This window comes from Pristiophorus japonicus, chromosome 13 (genome assembly GCF_044704955.1).
Source record: "Pristiophorus japonicus isolate sPriJap1 chromosome 13, sPriJap1.hap1, whole genome shotgun sequence".
Lineage (NCBI taxonomy): Eukaryota > Metazoa > Chordata > Chondrichthyes > Pristiophoridae > Pristiophorus > Pristiophorus japonicus.
Window position 1 is genome coordinate 105137683 of NC_091989.1, and position 27763 is coordinate 105165445.

General features: G+C 43.1%; 1 protein-coding gene across 3 annotated transcripts in view; it reads left to right on the forward strand.

The window, feature by feature from the left end:
• amfra (autocrine motility factor receptor a) overlaps nt 1-27763 on the forward strand; it is a 56210-nt gene that overhangs the window by 19896 nt on the left and 8551 nt on the right. For 2 of the 3 annotated variants that reach the window (XM_070897794.1, XM_070897796.1), the window contains exons 3-12: nt 6273-6437; nt 8252-8404; nt 8695-8735; nt 9766-9898; nt 14117-14250; nt 17284-17394; nt 21111-21301; nt 24388-24491; nt 25584-25718; nt 25822-25905. In XM_070897794.1, the coding sequence (XP_070753895.1) occupies nt 6273-6437; nt 8252-8404; nt 8695-8735; nt 9766-9898; nt 14117-14250; nt 17284-17394; nt 21111-21301; nt 24388-24491; nt 25584-25718; nt 25822-25905 (1251 nt within the window). The remainder of the gene's footprint in view (nt 1-6272; nt 6438-8251; nt 8405-8694; nt 8736-9765; nt 9899-14116; nt 14251-17283; nt 17395-21110; nt 21302-24387; nt 24492-25583; nt 25719-25821; nt 25906-27763) is intronic. The other variant, XM_070897795.1, reaches the window with a different exon arrangement.

Below are 27763 nucleotides of genomic sequence, written 5' to 3' on the forward strand. Positions count from 1 at the left end.
GAATGGGGGCTATTCTATCTTTGCCATATGTGGTGAGTGCTTATGTTATCCTAAATTATCATAGAAACATAGAAAATAGGTGCAGGAGTAGGCCATTCGGCCCTTCGAGTCTGCGCCACCATTCAATAAGATCATGGCTGATCATTCACCTCAGTACCCCTTTCCTGCTTTCTCTCCATACCCCTTGATCCCTTTAGCCGTAAGGGCCATGGCTAACTCTCTCTTGAATATATTCAGTGAACTGGCATCAACAACTCTCTGCGGTAGGAAATTCCACAGGTTAACAACTCTGAGTGAAGAAGTTTCTCCTCATCTCAGTCCTAAATGGCTTACCCCTTATCCTAAGACTGTGTCCCCTGGTTCTGGACTTCCCCAACATCGGGAACATTCTTCCTGCATCTAACTTGTCCATCCCGCCAGAATTTTATATGTTTCTATGAGATCCCCTTTCAGCCTTCTAAACTCCAGTGACTAAAGGCCTAATTGATCCAGTCTCTCCTCCTATGTCAGTCCTGCCACCCCGGGAATCAGTCTGGTGAACCTTCCTTGCTATTGAGGGAGTGCAGCGAAGTCCTTCCTCAGATTAGGAGACGAAAACTGAACACAATATTCCAGGTGAGGCCTCACCAAGGCCCTGTACAATTGCAGTAAGACCTCCCTGCTCCTATACTCAAATCCCCTAGCTATGAAGGCCAACATACCATTTGCCGCCTTCACCGCCTGCTGTACCTGCATGCCAACTTTCTATGACTGATGTACCATGACACCCAGGTCTCATTGCACCTCACCTTTTCCTAATCTGTCACCATTCAGATAATCTGCTTTCGTGTTTTTACCACCAAAGTGAATAACCTCACATTTATCATAGAAGAAGGCTTATTCGACTACATTATCATGCGACACTACATAAGTTTGGTTTAGTTGAAAAAATAAATTGCACTTTATTAAGCAGTTGTACACTTGTAAAATGTTTAAACTTTGAACTTTTAAATTAACCACTTAAAATAACAATAGAACAAAAGAATAGCAAAACAACAGCAAACAAACTTTAGCTGCAGCCACTTCTTCTCCTCCCAACCCCTTATTTCAACACCGTCACGTCGCCTGCCCTCCTTGCCCTTGCCATTAGCCTTGCCCGTTACCGCAGGCTTAGCCGTACTGGTGAGCCCAAACTACTTCTTAGTATCTCAGGTACAACGCTCCACGTGGTGGTGGACAGACCCATGAGATGGCAATCCGGAAGGCCCAGGTTTGGCCTCTTCGGCCTGTGGATCAACCTGCGAGATTGGAGTGTGAGTCTCATCACTTGATACCATCAATTGCCGTTGGACAATAACAGCCTGGGTGTGTTCCCATGTTGCAGCGACTATCTCTGCCAAGCCTGCAGATAGTACTGCTATTCCTCTCTACATGCCTTCCCTAATGTCGGCAGATATTGCTGCTATTCCTCCTGACATGCCCTCCCTAATGTCAGCAGATAGTGCTGCTATTCCTCCTGACATACCCTCCCTAATGTCAAGTAATTGTAATGTGTAAATAAAAACATTACTTACTCTAACGTCCTGCCACTTCTTCCGGCACTGCTGGCCAGTCCTCTTGATGGACCCGACTGAGGAAATCTGTTCTGCAATACATTGCCGAGCTCGAGATATTGCTGCTGGTTTAAGTTTACCAGGACCCTTCTTGCCAATCTGGCGCATCCTCTCCACAACGCCTACGAAAGCCTCATTGGCGTCTTGGTTAAACTTCCTGTTCCTTTTTCCTTTCCAAATCACACTCCATTTTTCGTTTTGCAGCTTCTGTGTGGAAGTACTCACAAATCTCCTGAAAGTTACAATGGTCTTTAAAAATGGCTGATCCAGAACAGGAAGTGTACTACGCATGCGTGGGCACACCTGTCACATGAAAAAGGGGCAATTTTGTTTTTCTTCTTTTCCTTTTGCGCATGCGCAGAACGGGCCTTATTTTTAACGTAAATTTTTTTAGCTCCATCCTTTATGCGACACCAAAATTTAAAAAACTTTTGGCGCGACTTGGGCTTTTTTTTTTGGCGCTATTTCGGCATTAAAAAATGGCCATTATTGGCAAATAGCGCCAAAAAACGCTGCTATTCTTAAATGTGGAATTTATAACCCCAAGAGTGGTAACTTCAGTTGACTTTCCTTTCTCTATCCCAGGGACACAAGTTAATAGTAGTGACCTCTACTGTTGCCAAAGTTAAGAAAAGTTAAGATCAGCTAGCTAAACATGGACTTGGGATTGAACCTCATATTTGCTTGTTTGTGTGAATCAGCTACGCACTGGAACTTGGGAGGGTTGTAGTTCCAAAAAACTGTCATTGTTGCACACATCATTGTAAAGCTGCTGTTATACAAGTACAGGGAGAAGCAGGAAGACTTAAGTCAGAAGCCAAATATATATTTTGGTGGCTGCTTTTGTCACCTGCTGTTGAAAATCTCCCACACTGCGACAACACAGTTCTAAGTGTAGGTGTGATAGAACCATGCATTTACACAAAAATGATTCTAAACTCTAAACTGGTAAAGAAGTCCTATTTATACTGACTGAATTCGGAACTTATGTCTGGGATTTATAGTCCTGTGTTGGTCTGGTATCGATCTCTGCTCCCTCCACCCACACCTCCAACCACAAGTGCGAGGAGCTCATGGATTTCTGTGTCACGAAGATTGAGACCATTCGTTCTGCTGCCTGTGCGCATCCCTCCCTTCCCCGTGCCCTCCCCCCGACCCCCCCCAAGCCAATCTTCCCCAAGGTTTCCCACCACTGCTCTCCCTGGACTTGCATCTTTAGATTCTCTCTTATCTCTCTGTGCTCTTCTTATCCATGAGACCCATCTCTTGCTCTCTTGATCCTATTCCCACTAAACTGAAACCCACACAACTTCCTGCCCCAATGCTAACTGATATGTAAACTGTTCCTTCTCCTCTGGTACTGTCTCCACACACACCCCCCTCCCTTTCAAAACTGCCGTCATCACCCCCGCCTAAAAAAATAACACCCTTGACCCTCCTATCCTTGGAAACTACTGCTCCATTTCTAGACTCCCTTTCTGCAAGACCTGGAACTTCTTAGATTTGTGCTCATCTTTCCAACAACTCCATATTTGAACCTCTCCAATAAGATTTCTGCCCGTACCACTGTAGTGAAATGGCCCTTATCGAAGCTACATATGACGGCCTATGTGCACTATCCCTCCTCATCCTTTTTAACTTGTCTGCAGCCTTTGATATAGTTGATGACACCATTCTACTTCAAAGCCTCTCCTCCTTTATCCAGCTGAGTCGGAATAATGTCACCTGGTACCATTCTTATCTATCCTGTCGTGCTCGGAGAATCTCCTGCAATGGCTTCTATTCCTGCTTTGCACCATTACCTCTGGAATCCCTCAAGGATTCATCCTTGACCCCCTCCTATTTCTCATCTGCATGCTGCCTCTCGGCGACATCATCTGAAAGCACAACATCACATTTCTCATTTACGCTGACAACATCCAGCTCTACCTCACTACCACCTCTCTGGACTTCTCCACTGCCTATGATTTGTCATGCTGCTTGTATGATTGGATGAGCAGAAATTTCCTGCCAATTAAATATTGGGAATACCGAAGCCATTGTATTTGGCTCCTGCCACAAACTCCATTCCCTAGCCACTGATTCCATCCCCCACTCTGGTCACTGTTGGGAGGCTAAGCCAGAATGTTTGCAACCTCAGTGTCCTATCTGACCCTGAGTTGAGCTTCCAACCCCATAGCCTCTCTGTCACCAAGGTGGCCTACTTCCACCTTTGTAATATCGCCCCTCTCCACCCCAGCCTCGGCTGCTGAAACCCTCATCCATGCCAATGTTATCTCCTGACTCAACTATTCCAATTCCAGCCTGGTCGGCCTCCCATCTTCCACCCTCCGTAAACTTGACCTCATCCAAAACCCTGCTGCTTGTATCCTAACTCGTACCAAATCCCATTCTCCCATCACCCCTGCGCTCGCTGATCTACATTGCTGGTTTAGCAACACGTAAAATTTTAAATTTTAATTTTTGTGTTCAGATCTCCTCTTGATCTTGCCGCTCCTACTATGTAACTACCTTCAGCCCTGTAATCCTGAGAAAACTGCATTCCTCCAATTCTGGCCTCTTGTGCATCCCTATTTTCCTTTGCCCCACCATTGACAGTCATCTGTCCAGCTCAAGCTCTGGAATTCTCTCCCTAAACCTCTCTGCTGCTTCTCTCTTCCTTTAAGACACTCCTACTCTCTTGCTTTAAGATGCTACTAAAAGCCTATCTCTTTGACTAAGCTTTTAGTTATCTGCCCTAATATATTTTTATGTGGCCTGGTGTCAAATTTTGTCTGGTAACATTTCTGGGACAGTTTACTATGTTAAAAGTACTAAATAAATGCAAGTTGTTTAAGTATTAAATATATACATTTTTGTAATGCCAATGCAGAGAAATACCAGTGGAAATCACTGAAGCAATATCAGCTCACTTTCTATACATATGAAATTATTCAATCGTTAAGTTTTCTGCTAAATATACTATGTTATGAAATTACACATTAAATTGTCTCTCTCTCCATTAACATTTCCAAGAGTGCATTTCACATGCTAATTTCTAGTGCTAAGACATAGAGTTTGAGAACTATACAAAATCCAAAATAAAAGTACTCTTACTTTATATCTTATATAGAATACTCTTGAAAGATGTCTTATTGATTGGTACAGATGAGTTAATGCTTCCAACAGTGTGCCATCCTGATGGATGTGTCAGATTTGCACAGTGTATCTTCCTAGAGATTGCCTACTACAACTGAAAGTTGAATTTTCAAGGATATTAAAGATCCTTGTATTTGTAAGCTTCATGCCCCTGAGCCTTAAGTCAGAATGTAGAAATTCCCACATCCAAAAACAAGTGTACAGTTATTTTGTCTCCAAAGAATATATCGTGCAAAGCATTTTGTTTACCAGTTTACCAGGGTACCACACCATGAATTTCTGCCTTTGTTTTCCCACGTACCTATTTTTCTTAGCTGGGCAGTCTGGTAGGACAGGATATGCATGATCATGGAGGTAAAAGTGTCTCATCTTGGCAACTGGTTCCTGAATGACACTTTCAAACTGAGCAGGTTGCTGGCTATTGCCGCTGTAGAATGGTGTATGACATCGAGGTGGGAGAATGTGAAAGAGAGGAGAGTAAATTGAGGATAACTAACAACGAGCTGGTTGACTGATTTCTTCAGGCGTTCTGAGAAAGTAGATGATGAAGACTGATTGATTGATACGCATTTTTCAGTTTTGAAGAGCACATTATTAGGGGTGATTACCAATAGACTGGCTTGTTCAGCTATTCTTTACGTCCTTCAATGTCGATAGTACCTTCAATTGCCAGTAATTACTACATTAATCTTTTAAGTGATGGCGCACTCCAGATTTCAGTGTGCGATCCACCGGGAGATTTAATTCGCAGAGATTAATAGATAATAGCCGGTTCAGATCAGCAGCTGTTTTTCACATCGGTCTCTCTGCAAACGAATGACATTTGCTCCGAGTGAGGAGGAATAAACAAATGCTCTGATGGAACTGTTAGTATGAAATAACAATTCCACACTCTAGATAAACTTAATTTAAAAAAGACTATGTAAAGATAGGTTGTACCTCTCTAGTCTGGGACTCTTTCATCCGGAAACATCCGTGATTCGACATTAGTTGGGCCTGCGGGAGAGGAGCGTTTATTTTTTTAACGTTTTGATCGATTGCAATGGCTGATCAGTCAGTGTTTGGCAATCGGCTGGGAGCGTCAGTCAGTCAGTGTGTGCATGGGTGCTGAGTGGGGAGTCCACAGGCTGCCGTGGCATGCACTCTAACATACAGGAGCCTGGGCGCTGTAAGCGAGACCTCCCGTGGTTCGGAAAATTCTCTGTTCCAGCACCGGTCAGGTTCCAAGGGTGCCGGATTGGAGAGGTACAACTGTACTCTGATTCCTAGAGAAATTATTCCGGCCCGCTCGTTCCTTTATGGTTTGTACATTAGCACTGTTTGTAGCCGCCATGTTGTCGTGTCGACAGAGTACGCCAGCTCTATGATGCTGTGTGCCAGCTTTTCTGGTGTGTTGAACATTAGGTAGATTTGAATTAGATCTGGGACCAGTGTAATTTTCCATTTCTGTGCTTATTGTAATCTATATGTGCTGCTGTTAATTTGACTCATTCACTTCCTTTATGATGTGTTTCTGCCCTCTCTCTCTCTCTCTCCCTGCAGCACCTGAAGGATAAATTTTGGAACTTCATCTTCTACAAGTTTATCTTCATATTTGGTGTGCTGAATGTTCAAACAGTTGAGGAGGTGGTGATGTGGTGCCTCTGGTTTGCTGTTCTTGTCTTCCTTCATCTCATGGTCCAGCTATGCAAAGACCGCTTTGAATATGTGAGTTGTGCACTTAAACCTTCTGATGCAACTTGCACAGTGCAGCTACGAAGGAGCGTTCTACTTGTTAACATAAAGGTTACTCAACTTGAAACTCTAGTCCACAGCAGCTTAATTGGGAATGATTAGCATGAATCTTCTGTCCAAAGCAATAGCTTAAGCAAAAAGTTGACTACTCTGAATTAACAATCACCACACATGCTTTGTGATGTGCCAATCTCTGACAGCATCTGGTGTCATCCTGGGCATGGTGGCAGTGAATGCAGACTGCTTGTGCACTGAATTAATAAACTATGCATTGGTATTAGTGTTTCCTTTGAGGGCAGGAGGGTGAAGGAAAATGTAACGATACATGACTACTGTTCTTATGTACTGTGACTGCTTTGGAGCTAAGCAAGCCATTCCATAGCATCACTTAACTGCTACTTAAAAATGGCAGTTTCAACAGAACCCAAGGAAATATAGTTATTTCATGTGGATTGGGGAATTCAAATACAGAATTCCATGATGTTTTGAGTATAAATCTTGCATTTCTTAAGTATTCTCAACTGACCTATTGGTGATAAAACACCAAAAGTTAAATATTGAATAAATTATGCAAGTAATGGACTATGAAATGCTTGCAGTGTCTATTTGTGTATATCAGGAAGTTTGTATGTTGAAAATTCTGTGATTTTCTTTTCATTGTTGAGCTGTGATTTATGTTGGGATGTGTCAAAATGCTGAAATATGAAGAGTTTCACGAGCACTGAAATTTTAATATTTCAAAACATTGAGATAACCATACCAAGACTATATTATAGATGATTTATCTGGTGCACTGATCACAAACTACATCCATCTGTTTCGTGAGCAAATCCATTTGCTCATACTATTCTAAAAAGATTGACTGTTATCATCAAAGGCAGTACCTCGAAGCAAGGATGACTTGTTCCATGCCAAAAAGGGATGAGTTCACAATTGTTTCAATGAAGGACCTAATATTCCAGATCCCAAACTACATCTTGAAGGGCAGAAGATGCCTGTGCGTGGATGTTTTTAATGTGTGGTGGCTGTTGCACACCAGCCATCACACGGGCTGGACAGAGCTAGGTCTTGGTCCAGTGGCAAATATTACCTAAGACGACTGCTGCAGGAACCTAGCACACACACACACACACACACACACATCGCAGTGTGGGCTGGCCCATGCTGTCCCTGGGCCCTCTCCTCTCCTGAGCCCCAAACTCACGCCTTTTCTGGGCCCCGGTCACTTCCATCTACAGACTCTTGCCTCTCCTTCGTCCCGCCTGCTGTGCCTGCCCACACTGCAATCAGCGACCTGGCTTCGCAGCCGTCGCCCTCCTGCAGCAGCACCCTGAAGTGGCATGCCACCGTACACTGCTCCCTCTAGTGGCCCCGGCCTCCTGATGGTCTTGCAGGTGGGGACCGTGCCGATTTCTGGGCCGCCGCATGCTGCTCCCTCCAATGGCCCCGGCCTGCTGCTGATCTTGCAGGCCGGGACCGTGCCGCCGCATAGACTTGATTAATGGGTTACAGTTGAGTTTTAAATACTTTGTGCAGCATTGATTTTGGAGCTTGTGTGTGGTGCATACATTGTACCAGTCTCCAAATAGCCCCAGTGGGGCATTCATATTTGTATTGCATCTCGGTTGATAAGGTTTTACCTTTGTGAAGAGGATTCTAGAATTAACTGATGCCTCTTGGAGTAACTTAGTTCTACCTACAATACATCTCTTCCAGTACTCTAGAGCACTTTGACTGTTTTCTCATCTGGTTTACTTACCACATTGCAACCCTCTCTCCTCATCCAGTTATCTTTCTCTCCGACTACTCCAATGAGTAGTCACATCCGTGTCCTGGCCCTGCTGGTTTCCATGTTGCTGTCCTGTTGCTGTCTGGCTGTGGTTTGTGCGCTGGCTGGATATTCGCATGGAATGCATACTCTGTCTTTCATGGCAGCTGAGGTAAGATGATAATTACTTTAAAAACCATATGGCTCTATATTATTGTCCTTTCTTCCCTGTGCCATGATAACTTAGTGTGGAAATAAAGACCGTTTCCACAGTAATTATATCCATAAGAGTGACACAAATATGTCCACCTGGAATTGTTACTTTTCAGATCAAAAAGGCAACTATATTGCATGAACAGTAAATCTATACTATATTAGTCTGGTATTTTCCCTTTTGTCTGATCTCCATTTACCTGTAAAATGCTGTATTGTCAGACCTCTTACCGCTTCTGTCTGTTTCAGTGCCTAGTTGTGACCGTCCGGACAGCGCATGTTATTTTAAGGTAGGTAAAAGGTTATTTGGGGGATGTGTTCAATTAGAAACCTATAATGAGAGTGCTTGTCATGTGGCTGCAGTGTAAAGCATTAATTGGATGCCTGGTGGTGTAGGAAGTTAGAATACTGTCCTTCCACCACTGGGGAGATTTTCTTCTTTGTTTGTGCTGAATGAATCTAATTAGAACTATCCTATTCCCTTTCACCTCACTTGGTAAAGGCAGTGTGTAACTGAGCCATGGAACCAGAAAGTTCCCAGGTTAAATCCTTGCTCTGTGGTGAGTTAGCTTATCGTAGTTAGGATGGTAGAAGGGATTCTACAATTGGCCTCAGTGCCCCAAACCTCAGAGATAATTACCCAGGATTACTACTCCTGATTGCTGGTTAGTTACATTACTTTGGAAAATGTGCATGTATGGATGCCTGGTGATGGTGGGATTGGACTCAGCTGCGATGCTTTCCACAGCTGAACCTCCGTCACGGTTTAGATTCATTTTTGTAGAATGGTCACTTGAGGTATCAGAGCTGCCAATGGCCAGTTTAGAGAAGTGGAAAGGAAAACATTGTAGGGGATTTATATTTTTTCATAAATGCTGTCCTCTGTCCAGATGCAAATGTGTGGTAGTCATTGATGCACAAACTGCTCCAATTTAGTCCTAATTTACAAAACTGAGACTGCGAAATAGTAAAAAGATAGAAATATTGCCTGTTAAGGGTGTGCCCTGTGGAGGTTAAGGCACATAGTCAGACCATTGCTTCTTGGCTGTGCTGCATGCTCTATGGGCCTGGCTCACGCCTAAGCTGGGAGTGCTTGATGCAATTGCTGAGCATGGAATGAAAAAGTTCAGTTTCTCAGAATTAACCTGGGTAGATTGGGGAAGAGTACCTTACAGACACACAACTGGTGAGTTAATTAATGAAACTGCTTGGAGTGTGCTTCGTTGCTGAAATAGTAATGTATGTTGAATATTTGCTTATTATTGACGAGACTCTTTTCCTTTGTGCTGTGGTGAACCCTGATGCTTTATTTTGTTATAGGTACTCAATCCACCTCTGGGATTTGAATCACGAGGGCACCTGGGAGAGTAAAGGGACCTATGTTTATTACACTGATTTTGTGATGGAGTTGAACCTGCTGTCAGTGGACCTAATGCATCACATTCACATGTTGGTGAGTAGTACTTATCCCTGCATGTACCTGAAAGATTGGTGTGCAGACCCAGTATTGCATTGACTATACTTGCACATTCAGCCAACCATGCTTATAGCTAAATAGCAGTGGGATGCCTACCATCTTCAACGTCTGCTACAAAGAGCTGGCAACATTGTCTCTCCAGCAGGAATTGCATTGTTGAGTGCACAAGGCAGCAGCAGCTATCCATTGCAGTCATTTAAAAAAAAAGTGAATTGTGCAATTTGAATTACGCACTGACAGGTCAAGACAGCGTGGCGTTCTACTTGCACGGTGCTTTATGCTGTAATGTGACCAAAATTAGATGCTTGGATTAAACTTGATTCCTTGCCCTTTTATCAGCCACATGAGAGACTCTGGCTGATTTTCACCTTGCCTCTTGGGGTCACTGAGGCAGATAGTAGCAACACTCTTCCACCCAGGCTGAGATGTGCTATCTCAGCAAAAACAGTAATGGAACCCAAGACTGTCTGATCAGTATAGCTTGTTTACATTATGTCTTAACAAATGAAGTCATCAAAAGAAGTAGGGATGTCTTAACTAGATTAATTTAGCACAAGTGAAGATAGAAATTGGCCAGTCACCCTAGAGTGGAAGGGTGGCTAATACCAACCAATCACCCGCAGGGAGTACCGAGTACCTTGTACCTTGGCCACACAGACATTTAACTCTGATAGTCATCGCTCATGATGGACAACCAGGAAAGTACATATTCTGGAAGTATAATCTATAATTGCCAATGGGTCCATGCTGTTTATAAATGCTTTAAAATAGGAACTGTATTCATATGAGTGGCTACCTAACAATGTTAGTCGTGCCACATGTACTAGAACTATCCACAGCCGCCGCTAATGATCTTTGGTGGAGGAAGGGTAGCTTTTGCATGAAATGTCTGTTCTTGGACTCTGCCCACTTGAGTTGCAGGATCAAGCAGACAATTTTCGAGAGAGGGAAAGAGTGGGCCTCCCCAGTGAGTGAATAGCTAATGGCCTGGAAATCCCGGCCTCTCCGGGTCCGTACGGAGTGTGTACGGACCCGAGAAGGTATCGCAAAAGCCGGATTTTAGCGCACAATGCGCATGTGCTGAAAATGGCTTTTCCAATCTATCAAGCTGGAACATGACAGATCTCGGGAGCAAGGACATTTGCAAGGGCAAGATTGCGGGATATACCGATATCTTGCCCAGCAAATGTCCTCTAAACTCTTGCGCCTGATAAAAGCAGGTACATAGCCTACTTTTACAGGCATAAGAGTTTGAAAACCTACAAAAACATAAAATTAAATTAAAAAACACATTATTGTTTAAAAACCCTGCCCAATATGGTAAGTTTATTTTAAACCATAATTTAAAAAACTTTTTTAAATAATCAGAATATTTTTTCCTAAGACATTTATTAACTTTAATTTTAATTGTGACGTGTGCTTTTTATTTTTTATTCTGTTTAGTGTGCTTGTTTTTTTTCTCATTAATAGCAATGAGAATTCATTGATACGGAGTTCTCATTGCTATTAATGAGAAAGCTGTGGAATACTGTACCTGATTGGTTGTGCGATCACGTGTGACTGCACAACCATTCTCCCTTGGGAACTTGCAGGACAGGAGTGCGCTTTGCAGCGTGGGAAGAGAAGGACTCCCCACCGGAATCTCACGCTCCTTTGGGACCACCAGGTAGATTTTTTAAAAATTCTCCGGTCGGAGGCGTTCGTTCGAAAGAAGTCTCCAACCGGAATTTCAGAGCCAATCTTATAGATAACATTTTAAAATTATGTGGCAATTGAGACAAAAGGATTTCCATTTAACGGCATTGTTATTTAGCACTGGACCCGCTGTGGTTGACTATTTGGAAAGATTTCCATCTGATTATCATGGATTTCTGATTACAGATTGGTTCGGATGTTGAAAGGAATTGATGGAGTAGATCGGGAGAAACTTTTATTTGCTGGTGGGGGAGTCTAGGACAAGGGAGCATAATGTTTAAGAGCCAGGCCATTCAGGAGCGATGTTCAGAAACACTTATTTATGCAAAGGGTGGTAGAAGTGTGAAAGTCTCACACAAACAGAGAACAGAGAGCCAGGATAAATGGTTCATTCTCTGGTTAGCAGCCAGTAACTAGTGGGGTGCCGCAGGGATCAATGCTGGGACCCTATATTTAAAATCTATATTAACAACTTGGAAGAAGGAACTGAGTGTAACGTGGCCAAGTTTGCTGGAAAATCAATGTGAGGAGGACACACAAAATCTGCAAAAGGACATAGACAGGCTAAGTCTGTCTGAAATTTGGCAGATGGAGTATAATGTTGGAAAGTGTGAGGTCATTCACTTTGGCAGAAAAAATCCAAGAGCAAGTTATTATTTAAATGGAGAAAGATTGCAAAGTGCCACCGTACAGCGGGACCTGGGGGTACTTGTGCATGAAACACAAAAGGATAGTATGCAGGTAAATCAAGTGATCAGGAAGACCAATGGTATCTTGGCCTTTATTGCAAAGGGGATGGAGTATAAAAGCAGGGAAGTCTTGCTACAGCTATATAAGGTATTGGTGAAGCCACACCTGGAATACTGCATGCAGTTTTGGTTTCCATACTTACGAAAGGATATACTTGCTTTGGAGGCAGTTCAGAGAAGGTTCACTCGGTTGATTCTGGGGATGAGGGAGTTGACTTATGAGGAAAGGTTGAGTAGGTTGGGCCTCCAGTCATTGAAATTCAGAAGAATGAGGTGTGATCTTATTGAAATGTTATAAGATTATGAGGGGGCTTGACAAGGTGGATGCAGAGAGGATATTTCCACTGATGGGGGAAGACTAGAACTAGAGGGCATGATCTTAGAATAAAGGGCTGCCCATTTAAAACAGAGATGAGAAATTTCTTCTGAGGGTTGTAAATCTGTGGAACTTGCTGTCTAAGAGCTGTGGAAGCTGGGACATTGAATAAACTTAAGACAGAAATAGACAGTTTCTTGAACGATAAGTGGTTATGGGGAGCGGGCGGGGAAGTGGAGCTGAGGCCATGATCTTATTGAATGGCGGTGCAGGCTCGAGGAGCCATATGGCCTACACCTGTTCCAATTTATTATGTTCTTATTAAAAAAAGCAGCGGGTGCTAGCGCAATTAATTTTAAATCGGCGATCAATTGATTTTTGCTAGCCATGGGTATTGAAAGATCTGGAACTATGGTAGGTTTACAGAGTTGGGATACAGATCAGCCGTTATTGAATGTCGAAACAGGTTTTTTTGTTGTCCAGTCTCATTCAATTCCATATTTGAGTCCAGTTTTGTTTGTCCAAGTTTGTGCTGTGGTTTGTGTTATCCTTAAAATTATTACAATAGTAATCTATTGATCTTGATTTAAATGTAACGTAATGCCTGAAAGCTGCACTGGCTCAAGCTTTGTCATTTAGTCACACATTACATAGCAAACTCCAGAGAAGGGGTTTTATAACATTTCCTTGAAAGACCACCTCAGGAAAGGCTTGCAATCTTGCTTCAGTGTTATCCAAAGTACTAGATAAGAAACTGCTGACCCTTTGTCAGAATGGACTCCGGTTCTTGGGGTCTGAACTGGAAACATTAACCTGTGTTAATCTTAAGGAAAGAAAAAGCTTTCATTTATATCGTGCCTTTCAGGACCTAAGGATGTCCCAAAGTGTTTTACGGCCAATGAAGTACTTTTGAAGTATAGTCACTGTTGTAATGTCGGAAATGCAGCAGCCAATTTTGCGCAAAACAAGTTTCGACAAATGGTAATGTGATAATGACCAGATAATTTGTTTTTAGTGATATTGATTGAGGGATAAATATTGGCCAGGATAACTCCCCTGCTCTTCTTTGAAATAGTGTCAAAGGATCTTTTACCCGAGAGTGCAGGCAGGGCCTCAGTTTAACATCTCATCCGAAAGACTGCACCTCTGACAGTGCAGCTCTCCCTCAGTACTGCACTGGAGTGTCTGCCTAGATTTTTGTGCTCCAGTTTCTGGAGTGGGAGTTGAATCCAGAAGCTTCTGTCTGAGGCGAGAGTGCTGCCAACTGAGCCAAGGCTGACTCAAATGCTGAGTGACCTGCTGTTTATTACAGCATTTCCAGAATTTTGTCAAATCTCTAGGTACATGTATTTTTTCTGCTTTAATTTTTTTCTTGCGCACACTTACACCATTAGGACGGTATTGTTTGTAATGTCAGCATTTTTTCCCCTCCAGTTGTTTGGAAATATATGGCTGTCGATGGCGAGCCTGGTGATTTTCATGCAGCTCCGCTATCTTTTCCACGAAGTGCAGCGCAGGCTGAAGCGCCACAAGAACTACTTGCGTGTGGTGGGCAACATGGAAGCAAGGTGAATACTTAATGTTTTACGTAGGTCTTGTTACATGGGTTAAAAATAACGTTTGGGGGGGGTGGGGGTGGGGTGGAATCTTTAAGATCTTCATTTGGACAATATTCATTTCATTTCCAAAGAACAGCGAACTAGGGTATTTATCAGCAGCTGCCAGCATATACTAATGTTTCACTTGACATATTGAATACATCAGCTTAATTTCCGGAGATCCTTATGGTTCCAGATATGATTACCATGAATCCCAGATGCTGCACCATACCACTGCTAACACTAAGGCTATGTTTATAGTCTAGTCTTGACTGCCACCTTGGGCTGAGTAAGGGGACGCAGAAACTGTGTGCTGCTTGATGAGGTGTTAAACTTCTTCCCTTCCCCGCCCTCTCTTTCTGCTGCAATACAAGATTGTTTTCCTGCAATATTGGCTGATGCCACCACCCCTATGCTCCTGACGAAACCCTGGTCCGTGGGTTAATCACCTTGAAGCTCGACGTCTTTAATGGTGCCTTATCCGGCCTTCCTGCATCGGCCATCAAAATCGCTGCATTCCATTTCCTTAACTGCACAAAATCCTACCCGCCCATCATCCCCCATTCTATCCGAGCTCTATTTTCTATCCATGCCTCAGTAAGTTAACTTCAAAATTCACATCCTCACTTTCATTTGGTTCCATGACCCACATTCCTGCCCTCTGACTCTGTCTTGCCTGCTTTTTTCCCTTTGCCTTGTCACCTCCTCTGCTTTTATAAATCTCATGAAAATCCTACTCTTCAACTATACCATTGACTTCTTCTATTTACCCCTTCCCTCCTCACCATAACCTCCAGTTTTCCCTCCACTGCATGTCCATTGTTTTGTTTTGTTTAGTGCTTTCAGATAGCTTCCTGTATGTGAGGAGAACTAATAGAAATGCAAGCATATCTGGGGGAAGGGGGTGAAATGACAAGGGGTGAGGACAATGGGAGAGCAAAGGCAGGGTGGATGTGGTGGGAAACAAACAAGTGAGATCCCAATCTAGGACGGGGGGAGGAATGTGGTTTGTCACATCTGGTTTTTAATTTTGGGCGGTGGGATTTCCAGGACTATTTATTGAGGGACAGGTGCATGCTTTACAGTTTTAGGCAGCGGAAGGGGGATCGTCAAGCCTAGCACGTAAAAGCTTACAGAAATGATGGAGCCCGGGTTTGGAAACTCGTGTCTGTGAGGAGCTGTGATCATTAATTCCGATTTAATTTTTACGTATTTCACTTCAGTTTGAGATTCAGGAGGAAGAAATCAATACAGTTTGCTTATCATTACTAAGATTTACCTAATGGGCAGCATAGGTGAAGCAAGTAAATCGGTTTCTACTTCAAATGGCTATCTGAGAGGTTCATTTTTAATGTAGATGTGCAAATCCAACAAAACTTTTAAGGAAGAATAATAGTGTCGGTAATATTTAAAACCCCACCAGGGAAAGGGTCTGTATGTGTGGCTGGGAAGTTGTGATACCCTTTACATTAAGAATTCTTATCACAGTGCTACCGACAGGCATAACCGGCACTACAAATCCTATATTGCGTTTGCCCATAGGGAAAAGCTATCATGAAAGTTTTCAATGAAACGTGTGCATCATATACCAAATCTAATATGTAACAGATTAATGTGTGGTGGTCATAAAAGCAAGCTCAGCTTTTTTACAAAGTAGCTGCGAATGGATTTTTATAATTTCAACGGGATTTATTTCAGATTTGGTATTTGAAATGTTATCATGGTGCACTGAGCTTGCTGAATAACCTGGGACCTATGGAAACCATTTTTCAGGTAGCTAGTTGGCAAGGGTTTGAATGTCGGTAGTGATTTAAAAATGTATCTATTGTAAAACACAGTGCATAAGTCACAGCTGTGTGTAGGTTTCTCTGATCTTTGAACTTGGCACATGAGCAGTCTTTTTTTAAGGTACATCGGGCTGGATTTTTGGCCAAGCTGTTTTCGCGGCAGAAACTGAGGTGGGGCGGGAAATTTATCACCCGATGAGCGTTTGTGCTTTGTGGAGCAACTTTTGGCATTTGGGCCGTGTGCCGGAGGTGTTGTACTAGTTTTGCATAGCAAAAAACGGGATCCTCGCTAACTTTAGTGCGGGGCAGGGAGCGAGGCCTTGGGAGGGGGAAAAAACATTTCTCAAACTTTCAAAAAACATTGCCAACATCCTTACCACACATCGCTGCAAAAATATAAAAAAATAAAAACTTAAAAAAAAAAGTTAAACAGTTTATCCAACTCGCCGCCATCGGTGTTTTCCCTGGCAGTTATCACGGGGTGCATTTCGTGTCGTACGGGTTGGGTGATTGCCGAAACTTCTGTCGGTGTCGCAATGCGAGCCGTTGCACACCCGGCGCAGCTCTCCCCAGCAGTGCAAACCCGGTCGCAAACGACCCGAAAATCCTGGCCATTGTCTGTGACCTAACCCACCATCTGCAGCAGTTTCTGATATTCATAGCAATAGATGGGAATGTGTAATAAACCCAATCAATTAAATAACAAATGATTATTCAATATAAACACACATACATTCACCAGATTTTAAATGTTTGTAATTAGTTTATTGTGCTCCTTACATCCATGTTTTCACCATGTCTATAGTTTAGGATTTCACATCATATATATGACCTTTGATCTTCTATGTTTGAAATCAGACTCCCAGCTTTCATTGACAAGGTTCAAGAGAAGATTGAAAGTACACCTCATATATCACCTCTATGTAGCATTCCAGAATACTATTTTCAATTCGTCTGGGTATATTTGGGTGTTGGGACCAGGTAGCAGTTGTGTAAACTTTTTGAACGAAAATTATTTTTCGGGGCCAGAGGTGGTGAGTCAGGAGCTGTCGTTATAACTGTGGTTTGTTAAAATATAAAATCTGACCAATTAGTAAATTAACCAATAAAAAGAGCTCAACATAAAAAATGATGGGAGAATCTGAAGTCACATTATTCCCACAGACCAACTGGGATTTGCAATACCGAGTCCATGAATTAACTGTTTGTTTGACAGGTTTGCAGCTGCCACACCCGAAGAATTGGCTTCCAACAATGATGATTGTGCCATCTGCTGGGACTCTATGCAGTCTGCACGCAAGCTCCCGTGTGGACATCTCTTCCACAAGTATGTAATCCAACATTTATAATTGTCAACCGATTGGGTTGAGCAGATTTTTATGTCACAGCTTTGAGATGCATAAAATTTTGCAAGGAGCAATCTTTTCTTTTTTCCCTAATCCAATGATTTATTTCTCATCCCCCTCAGTTCACGCCCCATACCTCACAAAATTGGGCAAAGCTGCTGCCAGGTTTCTGCTTGTTTTGTTTGTGTGTCACAGCCAAGAGTACTTAAGAGCGCACTTAGTTTTTTGTTTTTAAAACCCCTCCTCATCCTTTTCCTATATGGAGGTACCTCAACACCTCTTTCCAAGATCGTTTCGCAGCATGATAGTGAAAATTCTCTGTGGCCAACTGCAAGGGTGTCACATTATGGTGTCCTGTCTATCTATTATATTAATTCTAATTGCAGATTAATACTGTTGGCTTACCAGATGGCTTGGGTTAAATGGATTTCTTGTGTGGTACTGAGTCAGGGTAGCAGTGGATTTGCAAAAGTTGGGCTCAGTACTGTTGGGCATAGGGGAGGAGTTGGCTAAGGTTCCTACTCGATCGTTGCTCAGTGACTGTTGAGTGCATTGTATGGATGTCTCGTGGTCTTTGGGTTTGATTGGACTGTTCCCATGGTAAAATAGCTTGGATTTTAATGACTGGACTCGCATAAATAATGACTAGCGTGATTATTGGCAGTGCGTTGCTGCCTTTGGGACGCTAATTCAACGGGAGTCAGCATTCTGAGGGGGGAGGGAGGGGGGGAAAATCGGGGGTGGAAGATATTAATTTGATTTGTATATTTTAGAGTAATTCCTGGCTGTAACGGGATTGTTTTTTCCCATCCTAATATTGGTAAATTAGTTTCTGGACTTGGTTGTTTTTCACAACTGTGAAACTCATTCCCAGGTTTGTTATGGCTGGATCTTGTAGCACAAGTGTGCAAATTTATGTATGGTTATGTGTGTTTATGTATAATTTTTATATACAAATAAATAATGCATAAATATATTTACATCATCATCATCATAGGCAGTCCCTCGGAATCGAGGAAACTTGCTTCCACTCTTAACATGAGTTCTTAGGTGGCTGTACAATCCAATACAAGAACCACAGTCTCTGTCACAGGTGGGGCAGATGGTTGTTGAGGGAAGGGGTGGGTGGTTTGCCGCACACTCTGCTGCCTGCGCTTGATTTTTGCACGCTCTCGGCGACGAGACTCGAGGTGCTCAGCGCCCTCCCGGATGCGCTTCCTCCACTTAGGGCAGTCTTTGGCCAGGGTCTCCCAGGTGTCAGTGGGGATGTTGCACTTTATCAGGGAGGCTTTGAGGGTGTCCTTGTAACGTTTCCGCTGCCCACCTTTGGCTCCTTTGCCGTGAAGGAGTTCCGAGTAGAGCGCTTGCCTTGGCAGTCTCGTGTCTGGCATGCAAACTATGTGGCCTGCCCAGCGGAGCTGATCAAGTGTGGTCAGTGCTTCGATGTTGGACTGGTCGAGGATGCTAATGTTGGTGTGTCTGTCCTCCCAGGGGATTTGTAGAATATTGCGGAGACATCGTTGGTATTTCTCCAGCGACTTTAGGTGTTTACTGTAGATGATCCATGTTTCTGAGCTATACAGGAGGGCAGGTATTACTACAGTCTGTAGACCATGAGCTTGGTGACAGTTTTGAGGGCCTGGTCCTCAAACACTTTTCCTTCGGCAGCCAAAGGCCGCACTGCAGGCGGTGTTGGATCTCGTCGTCAATGCCTGCTCTTGTTGATAGGAGGCTCCCGAGATATGGGAAGTGGTCCACATTGTCCAGGGCTGCGCCATTGATCTTAATGACTGGGGGACAGTGCTGTGCGGTAAGGACAGGCTGGTGGAGGACTTTTTGTTTTGCTGATGTTTAGCGTAAGGCCCATGCTTTTGCACGCCTCAGTAAATACGTCGACAATGTCCTGGAGTTCAGCCCCTGTGTTTGCGCAGACGCAGGCGTCGTCCGCGTACTGTAGCTCGACGACAGAGGTTGGGGTGATCTTGGACCTGGCCTGGAGACAACGAAGGTTGAACAGCTTCCCATTGGTTCTGCAGTTTAGTTCCACTCCAGCGGGGAGCTTGTCGGCTGTGAAGTGGAGCATGGCAGCGAGGAAGATTGAGAAGAGGATTGGGGCGATGAAGCAGCCCTGCTTGACCCCGGTCCGGACATGGATTGAGTCTGTAATGGATCCGTTGGTAAGGATCACAGCATGCATGTTGTCGTGGAGCAGGCGGAGGATGGTAACAAACTTTTGGGGGCATCCAAAACGGAGGAGGACGCTCCATAGACCTTAGCAGTTGACAGTGTCAAAGGCCTTCAACTCCTCCAGGGATGGCGGGCCTTTCCTTCCCCACAGGTGACCTCCTCCTTCAGTGACGATTGGAGCTCTCCTTCATATATATACGCAAGTGTGTTTGTGACTACACACCATCAGTTCTGTGTTGCTTTCTACACTATCGATGGTGTGGAAATTTGTAATGATGACAATGATTTGAAGCCACCAGGGCAAAGGACAGGGTTGACATACAAGGTTTGCTACAAACCTCCAGAACAGGTAAAAAGTGACAATTTTATACAGTATGATAAGGTTGCAGAGATACTACAGGTAATGTAATAATGGGTAAAAGCAGCCAACTCCATACAGACCAGGAGCGTCTTAATCGAAGTGTGATGACCTGAATCGGAATTAGTAGATGTGGTATAAAAGGCTGCTTCTTGACATAATGGCATAAATCTCACTGCATAATCTCATTTGGACTTGGTTCTTACAGGTAAAATACAATTATAGGACATTTTTTCAGTATCAAAACAGTGAAATAATGGTCAGAGAGCAGATTGGGCTCTAAAGGTAGAGTGGTGGAGTAATTGAAGGTGAAGTGAAAATAGAATCGCTTAACTGTGTTCAAGGAGGAAATTGCTGACATTGTCATACATGGAATCTCCTGGAGGATTTTAAAATTAGTATAATGGGGGTACTTGATGGGTTAATGAGGAGACTAACAAATTAACTAGCATTTATTTCTGCTATTTGTGGGCTATTGTGTGTAAAACGATTGCCACATTTATCAATATAAGTGATTCTATTTCAAAGTAATTCATTGCATATGAAACACAAAGACATGGTAAATGGCTATATAAATGCAAGTCGCCTTCCTTTACTCGAGAGGATTGATCCTCTATTTAATGAGAATGAGCCATAACAAAAGATTACAGAAGCTTAAAATCTGCAGCCCAGCGAGAAGGTTAAGGAATGATCTCAAGTTATATAAAATATTAAGGGTATGGATAAAGTGAATCCTGAATGTTTCTTTATGGTAAGTCAGTGTTGAACTTTTGGAATAATCTGTCAGAACAATGGAATCAGACAATGGTAGAGGACTCATTGCACAGATTAATGTCAGATGAGTAAGAGCATTAGAGGGATGAGCCAGATGCTCTTTTCCTGCTTTTGACCTTTTCTTCTGTTTTTTAAAAAAAAAAGCTCCTATTTTTCCATTTAAAATGCACAAGTGCACATGAGCTCATGTATCATCTATCATTGTGTAGTAATGTAATCTATATATCTCAGTGAATTTACCACTGATTATCTTGCATCTTTGTGAGTCATAATATCTCAAGACCCATTAAGTAACTTCATATCTAAGGTGGGTCAGTTGGATATCCTTTTGTAGGGTTTTTATGTAACCACTGATTTATCCATTTTTGGTTACTCTAGCTCCTGTCTACGTTCCTGGCTTGAGCAGGACACTTCTTGTCCCACCTGCAGAATGTCGCTCAATATTAATGAAGACAACCGTGCTGGCGAGCCGAGACAGCGAGACAACCTGGATGAGAATATAGGGCCTGTGCCAGTTGTGGAGGGCAGGCCACATCTTAACCATCACAACCATTTCTTCCATTTTGATGGTAAGCTGCTCATGTTTAGTAATCAGCATTTCATCATCATCATAGGCAGTCCCTCGAAGCGAGGATGACTTGCTTCCATGCCAAAAAGGGATGAGTTCACAGGTACCTCAATGAAGAACCTAATATTCCAGATCCCGAACTGCATCCTGAAGGGTGGAAGATGCCTGTGCGTGGATTTTTTTAACGTGTGGTGCACACCAGCCAGCACACATAGAAACATAGAAAATAGGTGCAGGAGTAGGCCATTCGGCCCTTCGAGCCTGCACCACCATTCAATAAGATCATAGCTGATCATTCACCTCCGTACCTCTTTCCTGCTTTCTTTCCATACCCCTTGATCCCTTTAGCCGTAAGGCCATATCTAACTCCCTCTTGAATACATCCAATGAACTGGCATCAACAACTCTGCGGTAGAGAATTCCACAGGTTAACAACTCTTGAGTGAAGAATTTTCTCCCCCCCTCAGTTCGAAATGGCTTACCCCTTATCCTTAGATTGTGTCCCCTGGTTCTGGACTTTCCCAACATTCTTCCTGTATCTAACCTGTCCAATCCCGTCAGAATTTTATATGTTTCTATGAGATCCCCTCTCCTCCTTCTAAACTCCAGTGAATACAGGCCCAGTCGATCCAGTCACTCCTCATATGTCAGTCCTGCCATCCCAGGAATCAGTCTGGTGAACCTTCGCTGCACTCCCTGAATAGCAAGAACGTCCTTCCTCAGATTAGGAGACCAAAACTGAACACAATATTTCAGGTGAGGTCTCACCAAGGCCCTGTACAACTGCAGTAAGATCTCTCTGCTCCTATATTCAAATCCCCTAGCTATGAAGGCCAACATACCATTTGCCGCCTTCACCACCTGCTGCACCTGCATGCCAACTTTCAATGACTGATGTACCATGACACCCTGGTCTCTTTGCACCTCCCCTTTTCCTAATCTGCCATTCAGATAATATTCTGCCTTCGTGCTTTTGCCACCAAAGTGGATAACCTCATATTTATCCACATTATACTGCATATGGCATGCATTTGCCCACTCACCTAACCTGTCCAAGTCACCCTGCAGCCTCTTAGCATCCTCCTCACAGCTCACACCGCCACCCAGCTTAGTGTCATCTGCAAACTTGGAGATATTACACTCTATTCCTTCATCTAAATAATTCATGTATATTGTAAATAGCTAGGGTCCCAGCACTAAGCCCTGTGGCACCCCACTAGTCGCTGCCTGCCATTCTGAAAAGGACCTGTTTATCCCGACTATCTGCATCCTGTCTGTCAACCAATTCTCTATCCACGTCAGTACATTACCCCCAATACCATGTGCTTTAATTTTGCACACCAATCTCTTGTGTGGGACCTTGTCAAAAGCCTTTTGAAAGTCCAAATACACCACATCCACTGATTCTCCCTTGTCCACTTTACTAGTTACATCCTCAAAAGATTTGTCAAACACGATTTACCTTTCATAAAGCATGCTGACTTGGACCGATCCTGTCACTGCTTTCCAAATTCGCTGCTATTTCATCCTTAATGATTGATTCCAACATTTTCCGCACTACTGATGTCAGGCTAACCAGTCTATAATTACCCGTTTTCTCTCTCCCTCCTTTTTTAAAAAGTGGTGTTACATTAGCTACGCTCCAGTCTATAGGAACTGATCCAGAGTTGATGGACTGTTGGAAAATGATCACCAATGCAATCACTATTTCTAGAGCCACTTCCTTAAGTACTCTAGGATGCAGACTCTAGATAGCCCTGGGACTATCAGGCTTGACCGAGCTAGATGCAAGGATTACCCAAGACAACTGGAGACCAGCTCTGCTGCACGGACCTAGTGCGCACACATATCACACTGTGGGCTGGTCCGTGCTGCCCTTGGGCTCTTGCCTCTTCTGAGCCCCAAACTCATGCCTCTCCCTGGGCCCCGGTCTCTTCCATCTACAAGCTCTTGCCGCTCGTTCGCCCCTCCTGCTGTACCTGCCCGCACTGCAGTCAGCCATCGCCCTCCTGCAGCACCATGCGCTGCCCCTTGCAGTGGTATGTCGCGGCACGTTGCTCCCTGCAATGGCCCCAGCTTGCTGATGGTCTTGCAGGCCGGGAACACGCCGATTTCAGCATTTACCATAACCTTATATACATCATTTGCTTTTGAAGTCTTCAAACAGCTGCAAAATTATTTTGTTAATTATCACCTAGTAATTTAGGAGATTGGAGTAACAGAAGCAACATTTCATTCACCAAAAATAACAACTTAACTACAGGAAATGAATCCTAAAGGGAGTGCAATATATATGTTGGTATAGATTGCTGGAGGGTGGAGGCATTGACTATTTTAGAGGGAAAGTTCTGGAACAGGCTTTAACGGATTGGAGGAGTATTAGAAATTGAGAAAGATGTGAAGGGCACTGGTGCAGTTCTGAGGTGGACAAGTGGATGAGACAGCTATGCCATTTTCATGGAATTGTTAACTAACTGGGATCATTGGCAGAGCCACATTGTTCGCATGCCTGACACAAGACTCCTGGGACCAGTCACTCCCCTAACCCCCTCCCCTTCCCAATACTCTGGGCAAGAGAATGGTCTGGAGATGCTTAAGGAATTTTTTTTCCTCAAAGAGTAGACTTAATCTGTTTTGAACTCTGGTTCCAATTTACTTTTTCCCACAGGACACAACAACCTTATACACAATATTGTGCTGGTACAACTCGACATGGGAACCATGTCTAAATTATGCAGGGGATTGGTAGTAGTGCAGGGTTTGTATACTGTGACTGAATGTGACGACATACCATCAGTACAGTTGTAAGACCGCTATGACAGCTGAGTTCATAAGTGCTATGGAAGTATGCCTCTTTCAGCACCTCACACATGCTATTTATACAGATTCACGATGCGCTGCGTTATTATAATGGAAATTGCTAACTTAAAACTAAATACTTAGTCACTTTCCAGACTACATTGCCCAGCTCGTTCTTGTATCGCAGCAACTTATTAATCACTTCCTGCCTATCTCGATTGTGACAACAAGCTCTTTCCAACATCACTAAAATAACTACAGCATCAAGCTGAATACTCTGATTTACAGGATCTCGGATTGCCAGTTGGCTGCCTAGTTTCTCAGTGGAAGTGATGCATACAACGAATATCCTTGGCATTGCACAGGCCAACAATTCTCAGCTCAACGCTATGGTAAGTTCAACAGGAGAATACAGAGTATTATTAATACGTCATTGTTCATTTCCAAACGTACAAATCAGTAATGACTCTGGAGTCACAAAGATGTCTTCATGACACAGAGCAGTATGAACAGCCTGGGGTATAGGGTAATAAGATGTGGGTTTGCTGCTGCTATTTCTGCACATGGTGAGTTCCTGATCCTATTCCAGGGGAGATATCTGGCACTTTCATCTCCAGGGGACAGCAAGTTAAAACTGGAGCTGAACTGGCGACAGAGCAACACGGAAAAAGCCTGGGAGCAAGCAGTCTGCCTTTTGCTGCTCCCAATCTTAGCTGAGCACTGCGTTATCACATGCAGGTCACCATTGTCTTTTTTTCCTCTCTGTTCCCTTCATTTCTACATAGAAGATTATGATTGTTCCACAGGATTGTGACAGTTTTATAATCGTATAATTAAAGGGGAGGCACTGTCTACTGAATTGGTCTATACGAAATGTTAACTCATGAGACCTGTGCACTTAATGGTGTCTTCCAGTCAACCCAATGCTCTGTTTTAAGCTTTAGACCTTCTGGTGAAGCCAATCTGGGATTGCATATTTTATTTAGAACCCCTGCTCTTGAATCATCAAGGTCCATCTTTGTTAATTTAATATTCGGAGAGCTGAAAAAGTTATGGAACTGGATATGTCAACTAGCTGAATGATTCTTTGCTGTTGTATACTGTTGAGCAGTTGCATGGTGGGCTTTGTGCATTGCCATTTGTCTGCTTCATCCTGAACCAATTTGTGACGATAGGACCACTTCGTATCAATTCATCACTGTTCTTAGACAGTCAAATGTAGCTTACTTGGTTTTACCTTAATTGGACCTCTAATGTGTAACAGTCCCTAGGGACTTCACAGATTTTGCAGTTTTCCTGTTGACGCTATTAATTGAAAATCCAAGCTATAATTGTTTATACAACGAAATACTATCCAAATTTTATCCACAGTATGTATTAATTTAGAGAGGTAAATTTACTCCCCAGTGGTGAGGGATTAACACAGAATTACAGGAACCTGTTCCTTATCTCAAGTGTAACTATTGCATCATTACTACCTACAGGCTCATCAAATCCAAGAGATGTTTCCCCAGGTTCCATATCATCTTGTCCTCCAGGACCTACAGCTAACGCGATCAATAGAAATCACCACCGATAACATACTGGAAGGAAGAATTCAGGTCCCCTTTCCCCAGCAGGTTAGTGATCTTTTTTGTTTACATGTATTTAAATAAACCATAATTAATTCAAACTTCTGTTGCCCATTACTCATCTCCCTGCCCCTTCAATGCACTTCAACAGCGACAAGAAAATAGACCAGCGTTGAATGGTCCCGTTGTGGAGGGCGACGATGGTAATCCAGATGATTCAAACAGTGAAGAGCAGGTAATTCGTATTCAATACTTCATCTTGATTATCCAAGACTTGGAATACTGCTCCTCTGTACGGGGAGACTCTTCTCACACCTGTCGTATACTTGGACAGGATATAATAAACTGTTATTTCATCGGTGAGGCCGTGTTCTCCATCGTTACTGTGATGGTCAGTGCTTCCAAATTTCAAATCTGCCACTCTGTACAATGTTCTTCCTCCCAATGTTCTCATTGAGCTGAAATCAAAACGGATCCCACTGTCTAACACATTCTTTGCTGAGACGTTCCTTAAAACCTACCTCTATGATCCTTTGGTCATCTGCCCTAATTTCTTCTTAATTGGCTCAGTGCTAAATTTTGTTTTATCACATTCCTGTGAAGCGCCTTGGGATGATTTATTATGTTAAAGGTGCTATATAAATACAAATTGCTGAGCACATTGGCTAAGTGTACTCGTACAAAACCGTTTTATGGTATGGTGCTTCCTGAATTGTAATGGATTGTGTAACAATAGAGTCTTGTTAAAATTGGGTACTTTCTGAGACCTGCCCTTCTTGTCACTGATGTGGCCCATTTAACCCGAGCTGTAATTATGTAATTAAAAATTTACTTTGCTCAGGTTTTAATATTTGATCTTTTGAAATTTTGACATTGAACAACATGGCAAATATGAATGGAAAAAGTGTTCCAACACAGAGGCTGCCTTTCAGTCGTCTACTGTCCAAAAGTGAATCCTGAATGTCTAAAATTATATTATTCATTTGATAAACTTTTTTTCCCCCAAGCGCCCTGCTTTAATTAACAGGAAATGGAAGGTTCAGTGAGGCCATAAGTTCAGATAAATGTTATACTTGTTACATTAGACTAGCTATGGAAAAGGACAGGGAGCAATCTTGAGTAAAATACTTAATAGGAGGAAAGATAATTTCATTAGGTTGAGAATGGATCCGGCCTGGGTAAATTGGAATCAGATTGGCAGGCAAAACTGTAATCGAACAATGGGCTGCCTTTAAAGAGGAGATGATTTGGGTACAGTCAAGGTACAATCCCACAAAGGGAAAACGTAGGGCAACCAAAGCCAAAGCTCTCTGGATGACAAAAGAGAGAGAATAATATGAAGCAGAAAAATAGGGTGTATGACTAATGTCAAGTTGAGAATACAAGTATCAGGCTGAATATAGAAAGTTCAGAGGGGAAGTGAAAAAGGAAATAAGAGGGGCAAAGAGAAAATATGAGAACTGATTGGCAACTAACATAAAAGGGAATCCAAAAGTCTTATAGGCATATAAATAGTAAACGGATAGTCAGAGGAGGGGTGCAGCCAATTAGGGACCACAATGGAGACCTACGCATGGAGGCAGAGGGCATGGCTTTGCATCTGCCTTTACCAAGGAAGATGATGCTGCCTAACTCAAAGTGAAAGAGGAGGTAGTTGAGATACTGGATGGGATAAAAATTGAGGAGGAGGTACTAGAAAGGCTGGCTGTACTTGAACCAGGCCCGGATGCATCCAAGGTTGCTGAGGGAAGTAAAGGTGGAAATTGCGGAGGTACTGGCCATAATCTTCCAATCCTCCTTGGATACAGCGCTGGTGCTCGAGTACTGGAGAATTGCAGTTGTTCAAAAAAGGGTGCAAGGATAAACCCAGCAATCACAGACCAGTCAGTTTAACCTCCGTAGTGGGGAAGCTTTTAGAAACGATAATCAGGGACAAAATTAAGTCACTTGGACAAGTATGGATTAATTAAGGAAAGCCAGCACGAATTTGTTAAAGGCAAATCATGTTTAAATAACTTGGTTTGAGTTTTTTGATGCGATAACAAGGTTGATGAAGGCAATGAGGTTGCTGTGGTGTACATGGACTTCCAAAA